This window comes from Geotrypetes seraphini, chromosome 7 (genome assembly GCF_902459505.1).
Source record: "Geotrypetes seraphini chromosome 7, aGeoSer1.1, whole genome shotgun sequence".
NCBI classification, from domain to species: Eukaryota; Metazoa; Chordata; class Amphibia; order Gymnophiona; family Dermophiidae; genus Geotrypetes; species Geotrypetes seraphini.
This window is the reverse complement of record NC_047090.1, coordinates 164,521,933-164,540,530: the sequence shown is the minus strand read 5'-3', so window position 1 is coordinate 164,540,530 and position 18,598 is coordinate 164,521,933. Positions and strand designations below refer to the sequence as shown.

Below are 18,598 nucleotides of genomic sequence, written 5' to 3'. Positions count from 1 at the left end.
TATCTTCCTTTAGCTGTAGTGATAAAATCGGTAATTAGGGGTCCCAAGTAAGCAGAGATCACATTTTTCTATGTGATGTAAAAGAAGCATATCTGGATTACCATGCCGTGAGTTGATGCAAAGAATTTCTTCATGCCCAATGTGATGGGAGGAATAATACTCATTAGAGAATGACAAAGGAGACTGTTTCCCGTGATTAACTGTGGCAAACCAGCAGGAACAGGGGAAAAAAATTAGCTGTGTGTCGCAGGTACGGGAACAAAGCTTTTCACTGTCCTGCGGAGCGGTAAATGGCCTTATCCCCGCAGTAAAGGATCTGCCACAAGTCACCTCCCTCACCACCCCTCCTGGACAGCAGTCCCCCTCATGATTGTGGGTTCAGCAGCAGACCCCCCCCTTGGGATCAGCAGCTCCCCTCCCTCCCTATCGCAGATCCATCATCAGCCCCCCTCCCTCCCTATCGTGGGTTCAACAGCTTACCTCCCTTGCTTGCTCCCAATCGTGGGTCAAAACCAGTAGAAAAAAAACCCTGTGACTCCCCTGGGTCATCCCCTTTGCACCTCCCACCTCAGGCCTACCAGCCTCTTAGAAGCTTTGTGGACGAAGAGGTAACATTGCAGGCTTGCTCCGGGACCTTCTTCAGGTTGAGTCCCTCCTTTGGATGTAACTTCCAGTTTCACCAGAAGTTTCACTTCTCCCTTCGTATTCACGGGGGATGCGGGCAGACCATAGGTGCGATTACGGAAAAAAACGCAAATAACTTTTTATATGTTATTCGCGTTTTTTTGTAACAGCCAGCGTTTTAGCTATTAAAACTGCGAATAACTAGAGACTCTGCAGCTGAAGGTAGCTGATACATGAGCAGTTCTCTCTCTCTCGATCTTGCTGGTTGGGCTGGCTGGACTTCGTGCAGGCTCTGCTTCCACACTGTGTCGCAACGAGAGGGGGTGGGGCAGGGGCCTGCGTGAAGGACGCATCAGTTTTCAAAGCGCTCGGCACTTGCGTTTCCTGCGCTGTCTTCTTCAGCTCTGTGCTATGAGAGGTGAGAGAAGCTGGTGTAGGAGATGATGCGCTTATTGCTTTCAGGTGAGCCTTCCAAAAGGCTTTGTTTTTTCTTTAATTGCTTTCTGATTAAGAAAAAGAACTAATCATGATGTGATTTGGGGGGGCGGAGTCAGCATAGAAAAAATCGCAAATAAGCGAATTGGCAGATACGGAAACCACGCATACGGAGGGAGAAGTGTACATCGGAAGGATGGACTCAACCGGAAGATGGCGCCTGGGGCAGTTCACTCCCCCTTACTACACCACTGAATATGTCACTGTCTCAAAGACAGTCCAAGCTGTTTCTCATCTAGTCTCCAATTCTGAATAATCTCTCGACCCCACCCCTCCCAAGCTGATACAAAGCTTTATTTATACTGGATATCATTAGTCTATCAAGAAATGAAGCTGAGAAAATTCCTAATTTGGTTCCCAATTAACCCCGTAAACTGTCACCATCTAATGCCTGAATACAGAGTTTGAGTTGACAATATGCAAATCTGTTTCCCTATTGTAGGGCAAGATAAGATATTAAAGTACCTTCTTCAGTCAACAGATGTTCACCCAGCATAGAAAAGTTCTGCCTGGAACAAAATCCCTATTTCTCTGTGGGGTTGAAACCTATGAATTGTGACATGGTCCTTCCAAACATCTCATAAAGGCCTAAGTATTAAACTATCCTTTAACTGTAATGGTAGCAACCACTGAAGAGTCTGTAAAAGAAAATTCAAATATCAATGCGTTAGAAAATTCATAAAATGTTAGAATATAGTCCTGACCATCTAAAAGCTAATTATGTAAATGTCGAATTACACAAGCCTGATGACAGGCTTTCAAATTACCCCTCTACTATGGTTAGCTACAGCCTCAGGCTATGGGTTCAAACCCATGCTGTTCCTTGTGACCCTGGGCAAGTCACCTAATTTCTCCTCCCCCATCGCCCCAGGTACATTAGATAGATTGTGAGCCCGCTGGGGACAGACTGGGAAAATGCTTGAGTACCTGAATAAATTCATGTAAACTATTCTGAGCTCCCCTGGGAAAACGGTATAGAAAATTGAATGAATGATTGAATAAATAAATACATTGCTTTTCAATTTTGGCTTTTTACCTCCCAACAAAACTACGTAAGCAGACCATATCTTTCCTTGATAGATAAATAGGGGTGTCTGCAGCACAAAGTGCCATTTAAGAAAGAGTACTATTTGAATCAAGCTAATTTGGCCTGACAGCATTAGAGGTAAAGGTTGCCAGAAAGCCGGATAGCGTTTGGTAAGGTCCATTTGCTTATCCACATTCAAAGAGTAGAGAATCTGGGTGGTAGCTGAAAGTTGTATGGAATAAACTTGTTACCCATGGCAAAAGCCCCCCTCCCCTCCCCCCAAGAAGTTTGAACAGCAGGATGAGTGGGTAATGCCTCTGACTTGGACCAATTTAACGCTTATTCAGAAAATTTCTCAAATTTGGTGAGACTTTCTTATAAGTGCTGTCAACAAGTTCTTAGTTTCTGTTATATGGGCTAATAAATCATCAACAAAAGCCACCATTTTAAATTTACCACAATTTGTTCATGGCCTGAGCCCCCCACCCACACTAGTCTGGTAGGAGGCTATTGAATGAACCTTTTATAATCTGGTCATGTGAGCTGTATAAGTATGAGCTGCATCACCTAATGGAGTCCTGCAAAGACCCATTAAAACCCTGGCCTACAGTATATTACAAGTGCCTGTGTTTTAAGTTAGGTGCTGCTAAGCGCAGTTCTGAAATAGGAGTCCAAGTACGATTGACATGCAAAAGGTGCCAGTTACAGAATGTGCCCCTATGTGCTGAAGACCAACTGAGCCACTGTTCTTAAGACCATTTTCCACTTGGGAAATGTCACGCAAAAAGACAATTGGGTCTGTTGTAAAAATGTGTACAATTTGGTTTTGAAGTATAACAAAGTATGATTTTTTCTTCTCTCTGTAGTGCTCCAATGAGGCTGTTTTTGCCATAGATTTTCACCCCACAGATACAAATATAATTGTTACATGTGGAAAGTCACATCTGTACTTTTGGACGCTGGAAGGGAATTCTCTCATTAAAAAACAAGGATTGTTTGAGGTAAAGTAGCATCAGTGCTGTTTCTTGCCATGCTCGCATTTTTGTTTAAGTATTGTGAATGGTGCTGGATTTCACAGCACCTGCAAGTGAAAAATCTTTAATTTTTCCATAGAATAGTTAGAATTTAAGCAAAAGTAGTTCAGATTTCCCCATACTATCATGTTGGCGTTCCTTAACCTTCCCTGGCAGGCTCATTGCAAATTATGAGAAAGAGAATTCCTTATTTTAGTTTTGGTTTTGGTTTTGGTTTTTGCAGTTGCTTTGTGTCCTTTGGTCTTCCAGCTCATGAAGGCCTGGTTCCGTAGGCCTTCATTTGCAACTATATAGGGATTCCTCCCCCAATTTTATGACCCATCCCAACATAACTAGTGTTATCATCGAAGAGTCATTTCTTTGGCTTGGGGCAACATACTAGGGCTCCTTCTAGAACTTTATAGTCCTTGACACTGAATCTGGCCACTAGGTGTAACTCTAGAGCAGAGGTGCCCATACTTTTTGGGCTTGCGAGCTACTTTTAAAATAACCAAGTCAAAATGATCTGCCAACAATAAAATTTAAACAAACACAAAGCACACTGTACGTAGAGAAAATGTTAATTATCATTTATATTCCGGGGTTTTATCAAAAAGGTCAAGGCAGATGACTTTATGCAATGTCACCTTGGTAACAACTAAACAAAAATGGCCAAATATACCCCTTCCCTTTTTACTAAACTGTGATAGCGTTTTTTAGCGCAGGGAGCTGCACTGAATGCCCTGCACTGCTCTCGACGCTCATAGGCTCCCTGCGCTAAAAACCTCTATTGCGGTTTAGTAAAAGGGGGCCATAGTGCAAAATATAGACAGCAGATATAAATTCTGAAAACGGACACATTTTGATCACTAAATTGAAAATAAAATTATTTTTCTTCCCTTTGTTGTCTGGTGATTTCATGAGTCTCTGGTTGCACTTTCTTCTTCTGACTGTGCATCAAATATTTCTTCCCTTCTTTCAGCCTCTTGTATGCTTCTTATCCCCCAGACCTCATTCTCTCCCCAACTTTTTCTTCCTCTCTCCCTGCCCCCTCCCCTTTCTTTCTTTCTCCCTGCCCCCCTTCTTTCTTTCTGTCTGTCTTTCTTTCTGGCTCCCTTTCTTTGTCTTTCTTTCTCCATGCCCCCTTTCTTTGTTTCCCTTCTTTCTTTCTGTCTCCCTGCCTGCCTCCTTTATCTCTTTGTCTTTCTTTCTCCCTGCTTCCCCCCAAGCCACCACTGCCGCAATCGGGGAACAGGCCCCCAAGCCACCACCAACGAGTTCTGATCTCTCCCTGCTTACCGACGCCATAAACAGGACAGCAGAAGCATCGGGCCCACTAGCCTTCCCCCCCAACCTCAATTCTGACGTCAGAGAGGAAGTTCCAGGCCAGCTAGGCAGCGATTGGTCATTTTATAAAATGTTTATGAGATTTTTATATTAGTGCCACCTTGAAGGATTGCATAGTACCTCGCCCCCAATTTTCCACCATTCTGTCATAAAAATGCATTAGCAATAGGCAAAAACATTGTATATTCTTTTAGCGTGCACAGTACAAAAGAATTAAAGTTTTGCCCTATTAACTTGTGCATGTTAAAAGATGGGCAAATATTAGTACAGGAATTTTGCCTAAATCCTAAAATCAGAGTTACTCTCTCTCTCTTTTATTTTGTGTAGCTAACCAGATTCTAAGAAAATGGCCTGATGATACCCTTAGGCAACTGATGATGAATTGGGCATCGGACTATTCTTAAAATAAGATGAACAAGATTGAAAACTAGGAACTGTGCTTAATGATTGCTACATTTTAAAAAATGTGCTAGAGACCACTTTTGGAAACATAAGAACATAAGCAGTGCCTCTGCCGGGTCAGACCATAGGTCCATCCTGCCCAGCAGTCCGCTCCCGCGGGGGCCCAAACAGGTCACGACCTGTCCGAATCATCAGAAGGGGCTCCCTTGCCACCTTGGTTTCCCATTTAAGTCCTGCCTTCCTATCGAAGTCCTAGCCCTCCGGTCTTGCACATGCACGACCTGGTTGGTTTATACTCATTACCTGGTTAGCTTTCTATACTTGTGTTACATCCTGTTTCTTGGGCAACCTGTGACGGGCCACCTGTGACTTGAGTTGCTCTGATAACAGCCCCAGAGGAAGGGAATATCTAAGAGGCCAGATTTAGGGTGCAATGCATATTGAATTTGAGAGGGAGATGTGATCTGTGAAAGGGAAGACAGCTATAAAGAAAGGGAGTAGGGGGAGTATTAATCATTGCAAATGAAGGCTTAAGACACTGCAGGTTGTTTCTGATTGAAATGGAATCAGAAAAGTGGATCCCTGGCCAAAACATACAAAATGTAATCGGCAAACTAAAGGGCGCTTTACTAAGCAGTACTACACTATCCCCAGCGTAGGTGTTTACTGTGCGCTGAGGCCACTTTTAGCATGGCAGTAAAATGGCCCAATTTTCCATTTTTTTCTATTAATAGCCTCATGCTGATTTTTCTCATTAGCATTTATGGCCTTTAGCTTATGATCCCTTACTGCCACTTATTTTGTAGGTGATAAGGGCTCACGCACTACTTGTGCTAATTGGTTAGCGTGTGACGATGTAGCTGCTCTAACCAATTAGCAAAGAACATGCCTACTCTGTGCTGAGTACTAAAAAATAAATTCTGATTTTTAGTGCATGGGAAGCACATGCTGATCCCCAAAGTAATTACATTACATTACATTACGGATTTCTATTCCACCTATACCTTGCAGTTCAAGGCGGATTACAAAAGATTTGACTGGACATTTTCCAGTGAAGATACAATTTTTTATTTTTTATTTTTTTAACAGAGGAGAGATAGCTGGATAGAATCCTAAGGGGACTTAGGGGTTGGATAGTAAAATGACAGTGCCGAATTGTGTGATATAGACAAATAAAATACAGTTAGAGTAGGTAAGATTACCATCTATTTTAGGGGTCTGTTTGCTTGGAAGGTGTTTAGGTGGGTTATTTGGGGAAGAATTATCTGGAGGTAGGTGAATAATCTGGAGGTAGGTGAAGAAGGGTTAAGATATTTGGATGAATTTTTTGAAAAGCAGGGTTTTGATTTCTTTTCGGAATGTTTTGAAGTCGTCCGATGTTGTCAGCAGATTGGAGATGGAATGGTTGAGTTTTGCTGCTTGTGTTGCCAGAAGGTTGTCAAACATTTTCTTGCGTAGTGTGCCTTTGAGTGGGGGGTAGGCAAAAGGGTTCGGGGTTCTTCTGTGTCTTGAGGTGGAGATCTGGTTTAAGTGGTTGTTTAGGTAGGAAGGGGAAGAGCCGTGTAACGCTTTGAATAATAGGCAGTGGAATTTGAATTGAATTCGTGCTTGTATGGGTAACCAGTGGGAGTCTAAGAAGGCAGTTATGTGATCATATTTTCTGAGTGAGTAGATCAGTCTGAGGGCGGTGTTTTGTATGGTCTGGAGTCTTTTTATCATAGTGGCTGGACAAGGAAGATAGAGGGAGTTGCAGTAGTCCAGCAGACCTAAGACTAGGGATTGGACTATTAGTCTGAATTGTTCTGGGTTGAAGAATTTTCTGATTTTACGTAGATTTCTCATGGTTAGAAAAGCTTTCTGGGTCGTCTTGTTGATTTGGGACTGCATTGTGCAATATCTATCTATTGTAACTCCTAGGAGTTTTAGTTCGGGTTGTATTGGGTATTTGGTGTTTTTGATTTTCAGTTATGTGATGGTAGGAGTTTTGGCCTTTTCGAGCAAGAGGAATTTTGTTTTTTCTGAGTTTAGTTTTAGTTTGTGATCCATCATCCATTTTTCTACTGTATCTAAGGTTGTTTCCAGCTTTGCTGTGGCGGTGGTCTCTGATGGGTCGAAGGGGAGGAGTATGGTGATGTCATCTGCGTAGCTGAAGGATGTGACATTTAGGTTATCTAAAATGGCACCTAGGGAGGAGATAAAGAGATTGAAGAGTGTAGGTGAGAGAGGTGATCCTTGTGGAACTCCGCAGGGGTTTGCCCATGGTTCTGATTTGATATCATTGTACTTTACCCTATAGGTTCTTGTTTTGAGGAACCCTTGAAACCAATTGTAGACCTTGCCTGAGATCCCTATGGCGTCGAGTATCTGTAGTAATAAGGTGTGGTCAACTAGGTCAAATGCTGCGGAGAGGTCAAGTTGTATTATCATCATCTTTTTTCCCTTACTGATGTGTTGCCGGGCTGTATCTAGTAGTGAGACAAGTAGTGTTTCTGTACTATGGTTAGTTCGAAATCCTGATTGTGAGGGGTGGAGTAAGTTATGTTTTTCCAGGTAGTTGGTGAGGTATTGTGCAACTAGACCTTCTATTATTTTAACGTATATTGGTATTGAAGCGATAGGTCTGTAGTTGGCGGGGCTATCTATTGGGCCTTTGTGATCTTTCATGATTGGGATGATTAAGATCTCTCCTAGTTCCTGTGGGAATTGGCCTTCTGTCAATGTGGTTTGAATCCATAGCATGAAGTTGGTTTTGAATGTGGTGAAGGCGTTTGATAACAGGTAGGTGGGGCAATTATTTAGGTTGCTGGAGGCATGGCTGTATTTATTGTAGAGTCGGTTCATATCCGACCAAAGTAGGATTGGGAAGTTGGACCAGCTTCTGTCTGCAACAATGGCTTCACCTGTTGATGGGTTTGTTGTTATCTTTTCGAGATGGGTGTGTGCGTTGATGAATGCGGTTCTGATATTGGTGATCTTGTTTTTGAAATGGTCTGTTAGGTGGATTGCTGTCGGTGGGTGGATTCCTTGAGTGGCAAGGTAAGGTTTGGTATCAGTGAGGTTCTTTACTAGGTTGAATAGCTTTTTTGTGTCTGGGGTTTTTGTGCCTATCATTTTGGAGTAGTAGGTTTTCCGTTTTTCCTTGAGTTTGATTTTGTATTGGTTAATTTGATTTCTCCATGCTGTTTTAGAGTGTTCTGAGCTCTTATTTTTTTTTCCAGTCTCTTTCTAGTTGTCTGCAGAGCTTTTTTGATTGGAGAAGTTCGGAGTCGAACCATTTATCAGAAGGTCTGCTTATTTTAAATTTTAGTTTTTCTGGGGCTAGCTCATTCAGGATGTTTCGCTTATGGTTCGACATTGGGATGTAAATTCGTTGGGGGCTATGTTGTTGATGGCGTGGTCTGCTTTATCCCAGAATGTAGAGGGTTCGATTTTTTGGCGTGCTTTAAAGGAGGTTTTTTTTTGGAGGTTGTTTGTTAATGCTTTGAGGCCAGTTGATGTTAAAGGTGTATTTATAGTGATCTGACCAGAGGGAGGGGTGCCAGGTCCCATTTGAGATATGGATTTCGGGTTTGTGAGGGTGTTGGGTCATGTAAGCAGTGACATCTAGTTGGTGGCCTTTTTCATGTGTGGGTTGGGGGTTGAGGATCTGGTAGTTCAGTGCTTTGAGGTATGAGAGAAAATTTATTACTTGATTAGAGGTGTGATCTTCTAGATGGAGGTTTATGTCTCCTAGGAGTAGGTTATGAGGTGATGTTAGGGAGTTCTGGTAAATAAATTCTTCAAGAGCTTGTTTGTTTTCCTTCCATTTTCCTGGTGTTGAGTAACAGAGGATGCATGTTAATGTTCCTATGAGAGAATCATCGGATAGTTGACAGGCAAGGAGATCTAGGTGGGGGGTGGAGTGTTTGTCTAGGGTCTTTATATTAATGTTGTTTTTGAGTATGATGGCTAGACCTCCACCAAGTTTTTTTTCTACAGATCAGTTCTATTTTGTATCCTGTTGGGCAGAGTTCTGTGATGGTGGGATCGGATTCCGAGGTTAGCCAGGTTAGGAATAGGCAGCTTAGTTGTTTTTTAATTATCCAGTCCTTAATAAGGTCTACTTTTGTGCTTATTGATCTGATGTTCATATATGCACAGGATAATGAGGTGTATGTTTGGGGAGTGGGTGAGTAGTTTGGGTGGAGGAGATTTTCTTTGGTTTGTGGATGATAGTTGTGGTATGCTGATTTTGGTTTTGGGGGTTGTCTTTTTCCCCAGCTGGTTAGTATGCTGATATGGTTGAGTGAGGAGCAATCTATCAAGTTTCTGGGCGAGTATAGTTTTCTGGTAGGAAGAGGGAACCTAAGGGATTCTGTTAAGGTTGGGATAGAGGATGTATGATATCCTTCTGTTTTTCTGTTGGTTAGGAGTAGGAAGAGCAGTAGATGTAGGAGTACGCTTGTAGAAAAATTGGGAGGCATAGTGATTTTTGTGTAGGGTGCAGGAGAATCTGCAGATTGGTATTTGGTGTGAGGTGTGAGATTCTGAGAGGTGAAGGGAGGTTGGGGAGGAGGGGGCGTTTTTCTTCCCTTCTGTTCTGTTGCGTCTGTAACCCTCAGTAGTGAGTTCAGAGCTGGGTAATTTTTTTTTTTTTCCCCGCAGTTGTAAGATGTGGAGCTTTTCTTTATGAGATCCCCTGCTGGATCGGGGGGATTCTATCAATGTTATGAAGGGATAAGGAAAACTAACAATGGGATATAAGAGTATTAGCTATAGCAGTTTGTCTATGCTTGTCTGGTTATTTTGGAGATAAACAGTATTATCCCAGGACAAGCAGGCATGATATTCTCACATGTGGGTGACGTCATCTACGGAGCCCCGGCGCGGACAGCTTTTCAAGCAAACTTGATTGAAGTTTCAAGTTTGCACACTGCACCACGCATGTGCGTGCCTTCTCGCCCACTAGAGGGCGCATCCCACCTCGTGGTCCTCAGTTCAAATTTTTCCGCGGAGCAAGAAAGCCCTGTGGATCTGAGCTCCAGTGTTTTTGCCTTCTAGCTGCCGCGTTTAGTTTGTTTTTCCCTTCGAATTAGTTCGCGGTGCTGTTTTCCTTTCGTTTCTTTTCAAAAAAAAAAAAAAAAAAAAAGTCTTCCGTTTTTCGTCGGGCTCCGGGGGCTCCCGGAAGCCGTGGCCGCGGGACGTCGGTACGTTCCCGGCCTTCTTCTTTTCTTCGTGGATGTCCCGTCCTGTTACGGGATTCAAAAAGTGCAGCCGGTGTGAGAGGTTGCTTTCCATCACTGACCCTCACCGGTGGTGCATTGTCTGTCTTGGGCCCGAACATCCGACAGACTCGTGTGATCGCTGTGCTACCTTCCAAAACAGGGCCCTCCGTCGCCGTAAGGCAAGAATGGCCGAATTGTTCGCCGCCGACGCGCCGCCTAAGGCCTCGACGTCGGCCTCGGCTTCGGCCCCGGCCTTGACCTCGGCCTCGGCGTCCTCGGGGGCCTCGGCCTCGCCTCGGCCCTCTTCCTCGAAGACGCCGTCAGTGAAGCAAGCTTCGGGTAAGTCCTCTGTTCCATCCCCTTCAGCAAAGAAGCCATCCTCGAGTCAGGCCAAAGCGGGTGGGTCGACCCCGGCCCCGCATCGGACCTCGACTCCGCACACCCCGAGGGAATACTCGAGACCGAGGTCGCCCTCCAGGGAGTGTGCCCCGGACTCGGAACTCCCCACCTTCGTGGGGATTCCGGCCTTCCAGGATCTCCTCCGAGCTCTAATCTCATCGGAGCTGTCGGGAGCCCTGGAAGTGTTGCAGCGTGCTGCGGTCCCGGCGACCTCGACCTCGGCCTGGGCGCCTTCGGTCTCGGAGGCCCCGGCCTCGGCTCCCTCGGGAGCCCCGGCCTCGGCTCCCTCGGTCTCGGGTACTGGGGCACCGTTCACCTCGGTCTCGGCCCCGCCCCGGACCTCGACCTCGGGGGAACCCCCTGAGCGGAGTGTAAGGCCCAAAGAAAAGTTGCGCAGAGTGCGCCGTCTTTCCTCCTCTTCCTCCGGGTCTTCCAGACACGCCTCGCCCTCGACGCGACCTCGGACGGGGCGTCGATCGAGGAAGTCTAAGCGGCCCCGAGGCTCGCCTCGGCGCGACCGTTCCTCGTCGTTCGGGGGCGAGGCGCTGCAGGTGTCGGAGTTGCGCCTCGACAACCCGAGGCTCCTCCGCTCACCCCATGGGAAGTCTTCCCGGGCCGCCTCGCCGAGGAAACGGGAGAGTGTCCCACGAACCCCGGGGTCCTCACCCAAGGGTTCTGCGAGGAGGATAACTTCCCCTTCCCCCTCGAGGGCCCTCGAGAGGGGATCCTGGGATTCGGGATCGGTTAGGGATCCTCATTATTCCCATGAGGCCTCCCCCCTCTCCTCGGTGGGGCGGTCGAGAACCCCGTCTCCCCAGGCTAGGCCGTCCTCATTTTCATCCTTCGTTCAGGACATGGCCCAAGCCCTGGGGATTGACCTGATGGTAGGCTCTCGGTATTCCAAAGAATTTTTGGAAGAACAGGACCTCCCCAATCTTCCTAGGGAGGTGCCTAGACTCCCTCTCAACAGTGTCCTTCTGCAAACCTGGCTGCAGAACTTGTCAAACCCTCTTACAGTCACGTCTGTGCCTTCAAAAATGGAATCAAAGTATAGGACGATTCCCCCTAAAGGGTTCGATAAGGCGCAGCTCTCACACCAGTCTCTTCTGGTGGAGTCTGCCCTTAAAAAATCACAACCCTCACGGGTTTCTGCGGCGGTTCCACCAGGCAGGGAGGGGCGGACCCTGGACAAGTTTGGCCGGCGCCTCTATTCAAATTCCCTGATGGCCACCAGGGTTCTAAATTACGCCTTCACCTTTTCCTCCTATTTGCGGGGTATGGTGAAGGACCTTCCTCAATATCGAAACTCGTTACCGGACTCCCAAAGAGCAGGATTCGATAAATTTATGTCCAACCTGTCTCAATTGCGGTTGTACCTATTCCACGCAGTGTACGACGCCTTTGAGCTGGTTTCGAGGGTGTCGGCCCTCGCGGTGGCCATGCGCCGCTTGGCCTGGCTTCGCACCCTCGACATGGACCCAAACCTGCAGGAACGCCTGGCAGACTTGCCTTGTGTGGGGTCCGAGTTATTCGACGAGTCATTGGATGCGGCGACCAAACGCTTGTCGGAACAGGAGCGCTCTCTAGCATCCCTGGTCCGTCCCAAACCTAGACCCCCGCCGCAGAAACCCTTTCGGCCTCCGCCGCGCCGATACCCTCAGAAATCGACCCCGGCTTTCTCGAGACCGCCTCCGAGACGTCCGTCTCAGCGAGGCAGAGGGGGACAAACCCAAGCCCAGGCGCAGGGCCCTTCTAAGCCCGCGCCTTCCTTTTGACGGACTGAGCGGACGGGGCGGGTTCCCCTCCGCACTTTCACAGGAACCCCTTCCTATCGGGGGCCGTCTTCGGTCCTTCCGGGAGGCATGGACCGGGATTACCTCAGACGCTTGGGTGCTCCGGATCGTCTCCGAAGGCTACTCGCTCAACTTTGTGTCCTCGCCGCCGGACAGTCCACCAAGTTTAGTCCCCTGCAACCGTTCGCAGCTACCGACCCTTATAACCGAAGCCAAAGCCCTCTTGAAGCTTCGGGCGGTCGAGCCGGTCCCCAAGGACCAGTGGGGTACGGGGTTTTACTCCCGCTACTTTTTGGTCCCAAAAAAGACCGGGGACCTGCGCCCCATACTGGACCTCAGGAAGCTCAACAAATTCCTGGCCCGGGAGAAGTTTCGAATGCTATCTCTCCCGGCTTTGTACCCCCTCTTGGGGGAAGGGGACTGGATGTGCTCCCTCGACCTGAAGGAAGCATACACCCATGTTCCGGTGCACCCCGCCTATCGAAGATTCTTACGATTCCAGGTGGGGGACCTCCACCTCCAGTACAGGGTACTGCCCTTCGGCCTGGCCGCGTCCCCACGAGTATTCACGAAGTGCATGGTGGTGGTTGCGGCAGCCCTCAGGTCACGTGGACTCCATGTGTTCCCTTACCTGGACGATTGGCTCATCAAAGCCCCGACCAGGGAGGGGGTTATCTCAGCGACCCGACAGTCTATTGCCTTCCTGCAAACTCTCGGGTTCGAGATAAATTTTCCAAAGTCTCAGTTGAGGCCGTCGCAGTCTCTTCAATTCATAGGTGCGGTGCTGGACACGGTGCGCCTACGCTCCTACCTGCCGAACCAGCGGTTGGAAACCTTGGTACGGATGAGCCGCCAGGTCTCCCAACTATCGAGGGTGTCGGCCAAGCGCATGATGATGCTGCTGGGCCATATGGCCTCGACGGTACATGTCACGCCGTTTGCGAGGCTACATCTGAGGATCCCTCAGTGGACCCTCGCGTCCCAGTGGCGTCAGGAGTGCGACCCGGTGTCTCGCCTCATTTCGGTAACGCCGCCCTTGCGGAAATCGCTGCGTTGGTGGACAGACTCTTCAAATCTGTCCATGGGGCTATTGTTTCGCACTCCGCCTTTTCGCAAGGTCCTGACCACGGACTCCTCGGAGTACGCGTGGGGAGCCCATCTCGACGGTCTTCGCACGCAGGGCCTGTGGTCGACAGAAGACCGTCAGTGTCATATCAACGTGCTAGAGCTGCGAGCCATCTTCCTAGCACTTCGAGCCTTCGTTCACATATTGCAGGACCAGGTGGTCCTCGTCCGCACGGACAACCAGGTGGCAATGTATTATGTGAACAAGCAGGGAGGAACGGGGTCATGGCCCCTCTGCTCCGAAGCCCTTCGCCTCTGGGAGTGGGCGGCCTCCCGGAACATCTTCCTCCGGGCGGTCTACATCCAAGGAGAACGGAATTGCCTGGCGGACAAACTGAGTCGACTTCTGCAACCGCACGAGTGGACTCTACACTCAGCAGTTCTACGCGAGGTTTTCGCTCGCTGGGGAACGCCACAGGTGGATCTGTTTGCCTCTCCGGAGACACACAAACTACCACTATATTGTTCTCGGATGTACTCGCAGGACCGTCTGGAAGCGGATGCCTTCCTACTCGACTGGGAAGGGAGGTTCCTGTATGCATTCCCTCCGTTCCCTCTGATCATGCGAACGTTGGTACACCTAAAATCGTCCACGGCCACGATGATTCTCATAGCACCTCGGTGGCCGCGTCAGCACTGGTTCTCCCTGCTGCTCCAGCTCAGTGCCAGGGAGCCTCTCCCCCTGCCTGTCTCTCCTTCTCTGCTGTCTCAGAGTCAAGGATCCATGTTACATCCCAACCTGCAGTCATTGCACCTGACAGCCTGGTTTCTTGTTCCCTGACTCCTCCGGACCTGTCTCAATCGGTGAAGGAGGTTTTGGAAGCCTCCCGCAAGATCTCGACGAGGCTTTGCTATGCGCAGAAATGGACCAGGTTTTCCACCTGGTGCTCGTCTTTTCACCTGGATCCGGTATCAGTCCCGGTATCCTCGGTTTTAGAATATTTGTTTCATTTGTCGCGCTCCGGCTTGAAAACCACTTCGGTGCGGGTTCATCTCAGTGCGATTTCTGCTTTCCACCAACCTCTGGAGGGACGCCCTCTGTCACTCCATCCCTTGGTGACACGCTTCATGAAAGGGTTACTCAGGGTTTGTCCCCCTCTTAAGCCCCCGTCTGTCGTGTGGAATTTGAATGTGGTTCTGGCTCAACTGATGAAACCCCCGTTTGAGCCACTCAACAAGTCCCTCTTGAAATTTCTGACTTGGAAAGCGGTGTTTCTAATTGCCCTCACCTCCGCCAGGCGGATTGGGGAGTTGCAAGCCTTGGTTGCGGACCCTCCTTTCACTGTCTTTCATCACGACAAGGTGGTTCTCCGCACCCATCCTAAGTTTTTACCTAAAGTTGTTTCTGACTTCCACCTCAATCAGTCCATTGTCCTTCCTGTGTTCTTCCCGAAGCCCCACTCCCATCCTGGCGAGACGGCGCTTCACACGCTTGACTGTAAGAGGGCGTTGGCATATTATCTTCAACGCACCAGGTCTCATCGGAAGGTTCCTCAATTGTTTTTGTCCTTCGATCCCAATCGATTAGGACACCCAGTTTCCAAGCGCACTCTGTCTAACTGGTTGGCCGCTTGCATTTCCTTCTGCTACGCTCAGGCTGGCCTTCCTCCCCCGGGTCGAGTCACGGGGCACAAGGTCCGAGCGATGGCAGCTTCGATAGCTTTCCTCCGATCCACTCCGATGGAGGACATATGTAAGGCTGCCACTTGGTCTTCGGTTCATACATTCACCTCTCATTACTGCCTGGACACTTTATCCAGGAGTGACGGCAGGTTTGGCCAGTCAGTTTTGCAAAATCTGTTTTCCTAAATTGCCATCCTCCCACCTGCCCTTTTTTGGTTAGCTTGGAGGTCACCCACATGTGAGAATATCATGCCTGCTTGTCCTGGGATAAAGCACAGTTACTTACCGTAACAGGTGTTATCCAGGGACAGCAGGCATATATTCTCACAACCCGCCCGCCTCCCCGGGGATGGCTTCATTGCTAGTTATGGAACTGAGGACCACGAGGTGGGATGCGCCCTCTAGTGGGCGAGAAGGCACGCACATGCGTGGTGCAGTGTGCGAACTTGAAACTTCAATCAAGTTTGCTTGAAAAGCTGTCCGCGCCGGGGCTCCGTAGATGACGTCACCCACATGTGAGAATATATGCCTGCTGTCCCTGGATAACACCTGTTACGGTAAGTAACTGTGCTCTATCAACTTATCAGGTTATATGGAAGACATACAAGTTATTATGGAGATAAACAGTACTATCAAATTATCAGGCTATATGAAGACATATAGGTTTTTTGTTTTTTTTTAAATAAACAGTACTATCAACTTATCAGGTTATATGGAAGACATACTAGAACCTAACGGATGTAGCGGTATATAAGAAATAAATTACATTACATAAACAGAATTATCAACTTATGAGGCTATTTGGAAGGAATATAGAATATGCAGATTCTGTCAAAAATCTACGGGATTGTCAGCATTGATAGGTGCAGTATATAGAGGTCGATTTAGTGGATTGAAGTACTTATCATAACGTTTTGTCGCTTCAGCTAGTGTCGCTTCACAAAGGCGCACGCGCCTTTGCCGTGCGCCTTCGCCGGCGCGCCAAACGGCTGAGCGCTGCTCTCTTTTAAGGAGTAGGCCCCCGCTGGTCTCGGGGGTGGGGGCAGACACGGTTCAACGCCCCTGCAGGATCGGGCTCCTGCCTCGTTTCCTGCCTGCCCGCTGGATCGGTGCTGAGAGAAGTGAGAAAATACAAGCAGCTTCCGTGCTGCTCTCTTTTAAGGAGGGGGGGGGCGGACACGGTTCAACGCCCCTGCAGGATCGGGCTGAGAGAAGTAATGTAGGACACCTGAACATGCCCACGGTAAACATGCATTATAGTAGTGCTGACTGGAACAAAAATGGTTAAGGGGCTGGGGGAGTTGCCGTACAATGAGAGGCTAGAGAAACTGGGCCTCTTCTCCCATGAAAAGAGGAGACTGAGAGGGCGACATGATTGAAACGTTCAAGATATTGAAGGGAATTGACTTAGAGAAAGAGAGATTGTTTACCCTCTCCAAGGTGAAGAAAATGAGAGGGCACTCGCTAAAGTTAGAAGGAAAAGATTCCGTACAAACGTAAGGAAGTTCTTCTTCACTCGGAGTGGTAGAAATCTGGAACACTCTTCTGGAGGCTGTTATAGGGGAAAACACCCTTCAGGGATTCAAGACAAGGTTGGATAAGTTCCTGCTGGAATAGAACATCCGCAGGTAAGGCTAAACTCAAATAGGGCACTGGTCTTTGACCTAAGGGCCGCCGCGTGAGCGGACTGCTGGGCATGATGGACCACTGGTCTGACCCAGCAGCGGCAAATCTTATGTTCTTAGTAAAAGGACCCCTAAGCACGTTACCCTAAGCACGTTATTTACATGTACGAGACGGCTCATGTCTTGGTAATTTCTAGTGATAAACAATTCAGCTCTGATTAGTATCTCAAATACCCCTTAAATATGTGGTTGTCTCTGAATCTTTAATTTTCTGAGAATGTACTTCTAGCTAACTCTTTAGAGGCTGCCGATTCTCAGCTTCTGTTGATGTACAAATGTACTTAGTATTTACTGAAAAAAATAATTTTTGCAGTACACTGATGAAGATGCCAGCACATATTGAACTGTTCTGCTCTAAAACTGTACTTTTACTGATACGCTTTCATGCAGAAACAAGAGAAGCCAAAGTTTGTGCTGTGTGTGACCTTTTCTGAAACTGGTGATACAATAACAGGAGATTCGAGTGGAAACATCCTAGTTTGGGGAAAAGGTAAAATAAAACTAATGGTACTTTTTTTTGGTTTTTTAGCTAATTATACTGGACATTGTGTGAATGATATTCAGACATTATCTAGTTTTTTCTAGCTTTATCAAAGACATGTAGGACCAGTTTGGCTTGATATGGAGCTTGTGTCGTGGCTGCCGAGTGCATGTGGTTTTGTATCCTTAAAATACACTTGATACAACTGCTACTTCTTTGATAAAAAAAACTGTTGCCTTGATAAGAGAGAAACCTAAACCAGATTGTACATACCACCAGAATATGCATTTAATGTAACCAACCAGAGATGGATTATATGGAGATGATTTTTTTTTTAGAGAAGGAGGTAAAGTAAGGAACTGTTAAATCTTTATCTCATGATACTTGCCCCACCCCCCCTTGAAATGCCTTTTTCCACAATGGGAACTTGCAAGGGTTTAAAGGGGAGATGAAAATCTAGAACTTTGCTATCATAAACGTTCCTCCAACCCTGAGGTGCTGGCCTATTTGGCCCTGTGGAAGGTGTTCTGCGGTTACCTCTGGTCTCCAGACTTGGGGGTAGCGGGGTGGGGAGTGACTGAATGGGGGGTGTGCATGGTGTATGTTTGTGGGTGCGGCTGGTTTGACTAGTGCGTTGTGAGTGCTGTCCCTTAAGCAGGGGACTCCTGGGGTGGGTATATTATATTGAAAATTTATGGAGCTGATGAGGGAAACGGAATATTCTTGCTCTTGGATATCCCTGTGTCTTATTGTTGTGCTAAATGCTTTTGTTGTTGAATATTGTATTCTCTTCCGTGGTTGCCTCTGCTATTTTATTTTACCCATGTACTTCGCTTGTTTCTCTTGTTGACTCCTTAATAAAAATGATTTTCAAAAAAAAAAAAAGAAAAGCCCTAAAATCATGGGAAAATAATTTTTACCTTAATTTGCACTTTGTACATGGTTCCTGACAATAACAAAGACAACTTTTCAGGCACTGAATGATGAATGAAAACAAGAGAGAAACAAAATACGGGAGCAGGTCTAAAGATGTTAATTTTTAGTTGAGATTGGGAAAAAGAAATAGAGAAGGCATTATGAACATCAAATGATCATTTATTCAACATTGGGGGACATGAAGACACAGGGCCTAGAAATGAGAAACAGTATGCTTGATGTAGCTTGAGGAGGGGTTCTGTACTGAGAAAAAAAGCATAGACAGTAGAATATCTAGGAACAAGAAGGATTATGAAGAGCCAGACCAAATGAGAATAAAGACTAAGGAACCCATAATCAAAAAAGATAGACATCCAAAAAGCATCCTAAATCAGCACTTTGTACATCCTAATCGCCAGGACATCCAAGTGCAGATAATCAAAACCGTCTAGCGAAGGGTGTCGG

At 47.2% G+C, this 18,598-nt stretch overlaps 1 protein-coding gene across 2 annotated transcripts in view; it reads left to right on the top strand.

Moving 5' to 3' along the window:
- EML1 (EMAP like 1) overlaps positions 1–18,598 on the top strand; it is a 202,633-nt gene that overhangs the window by 128,499 nt on the left and 55,536 nt on the right. For both annotated transcript variants that reach the window (XM_033951732.1, XM_033951734.1), the window contains 2 exons: positions 3,013–3,147; positions 17,128–17,227. In XM_033951732.1, the coding sequence (XP_033807623.1) occupies positions 3,013–3,147; positions 17,128–17,227 (235 nt within the window). The remainder of the gene's footprint in view (positions 1–3,012; positions 3,148–17,127; positions 17,228–18,598) is intronic.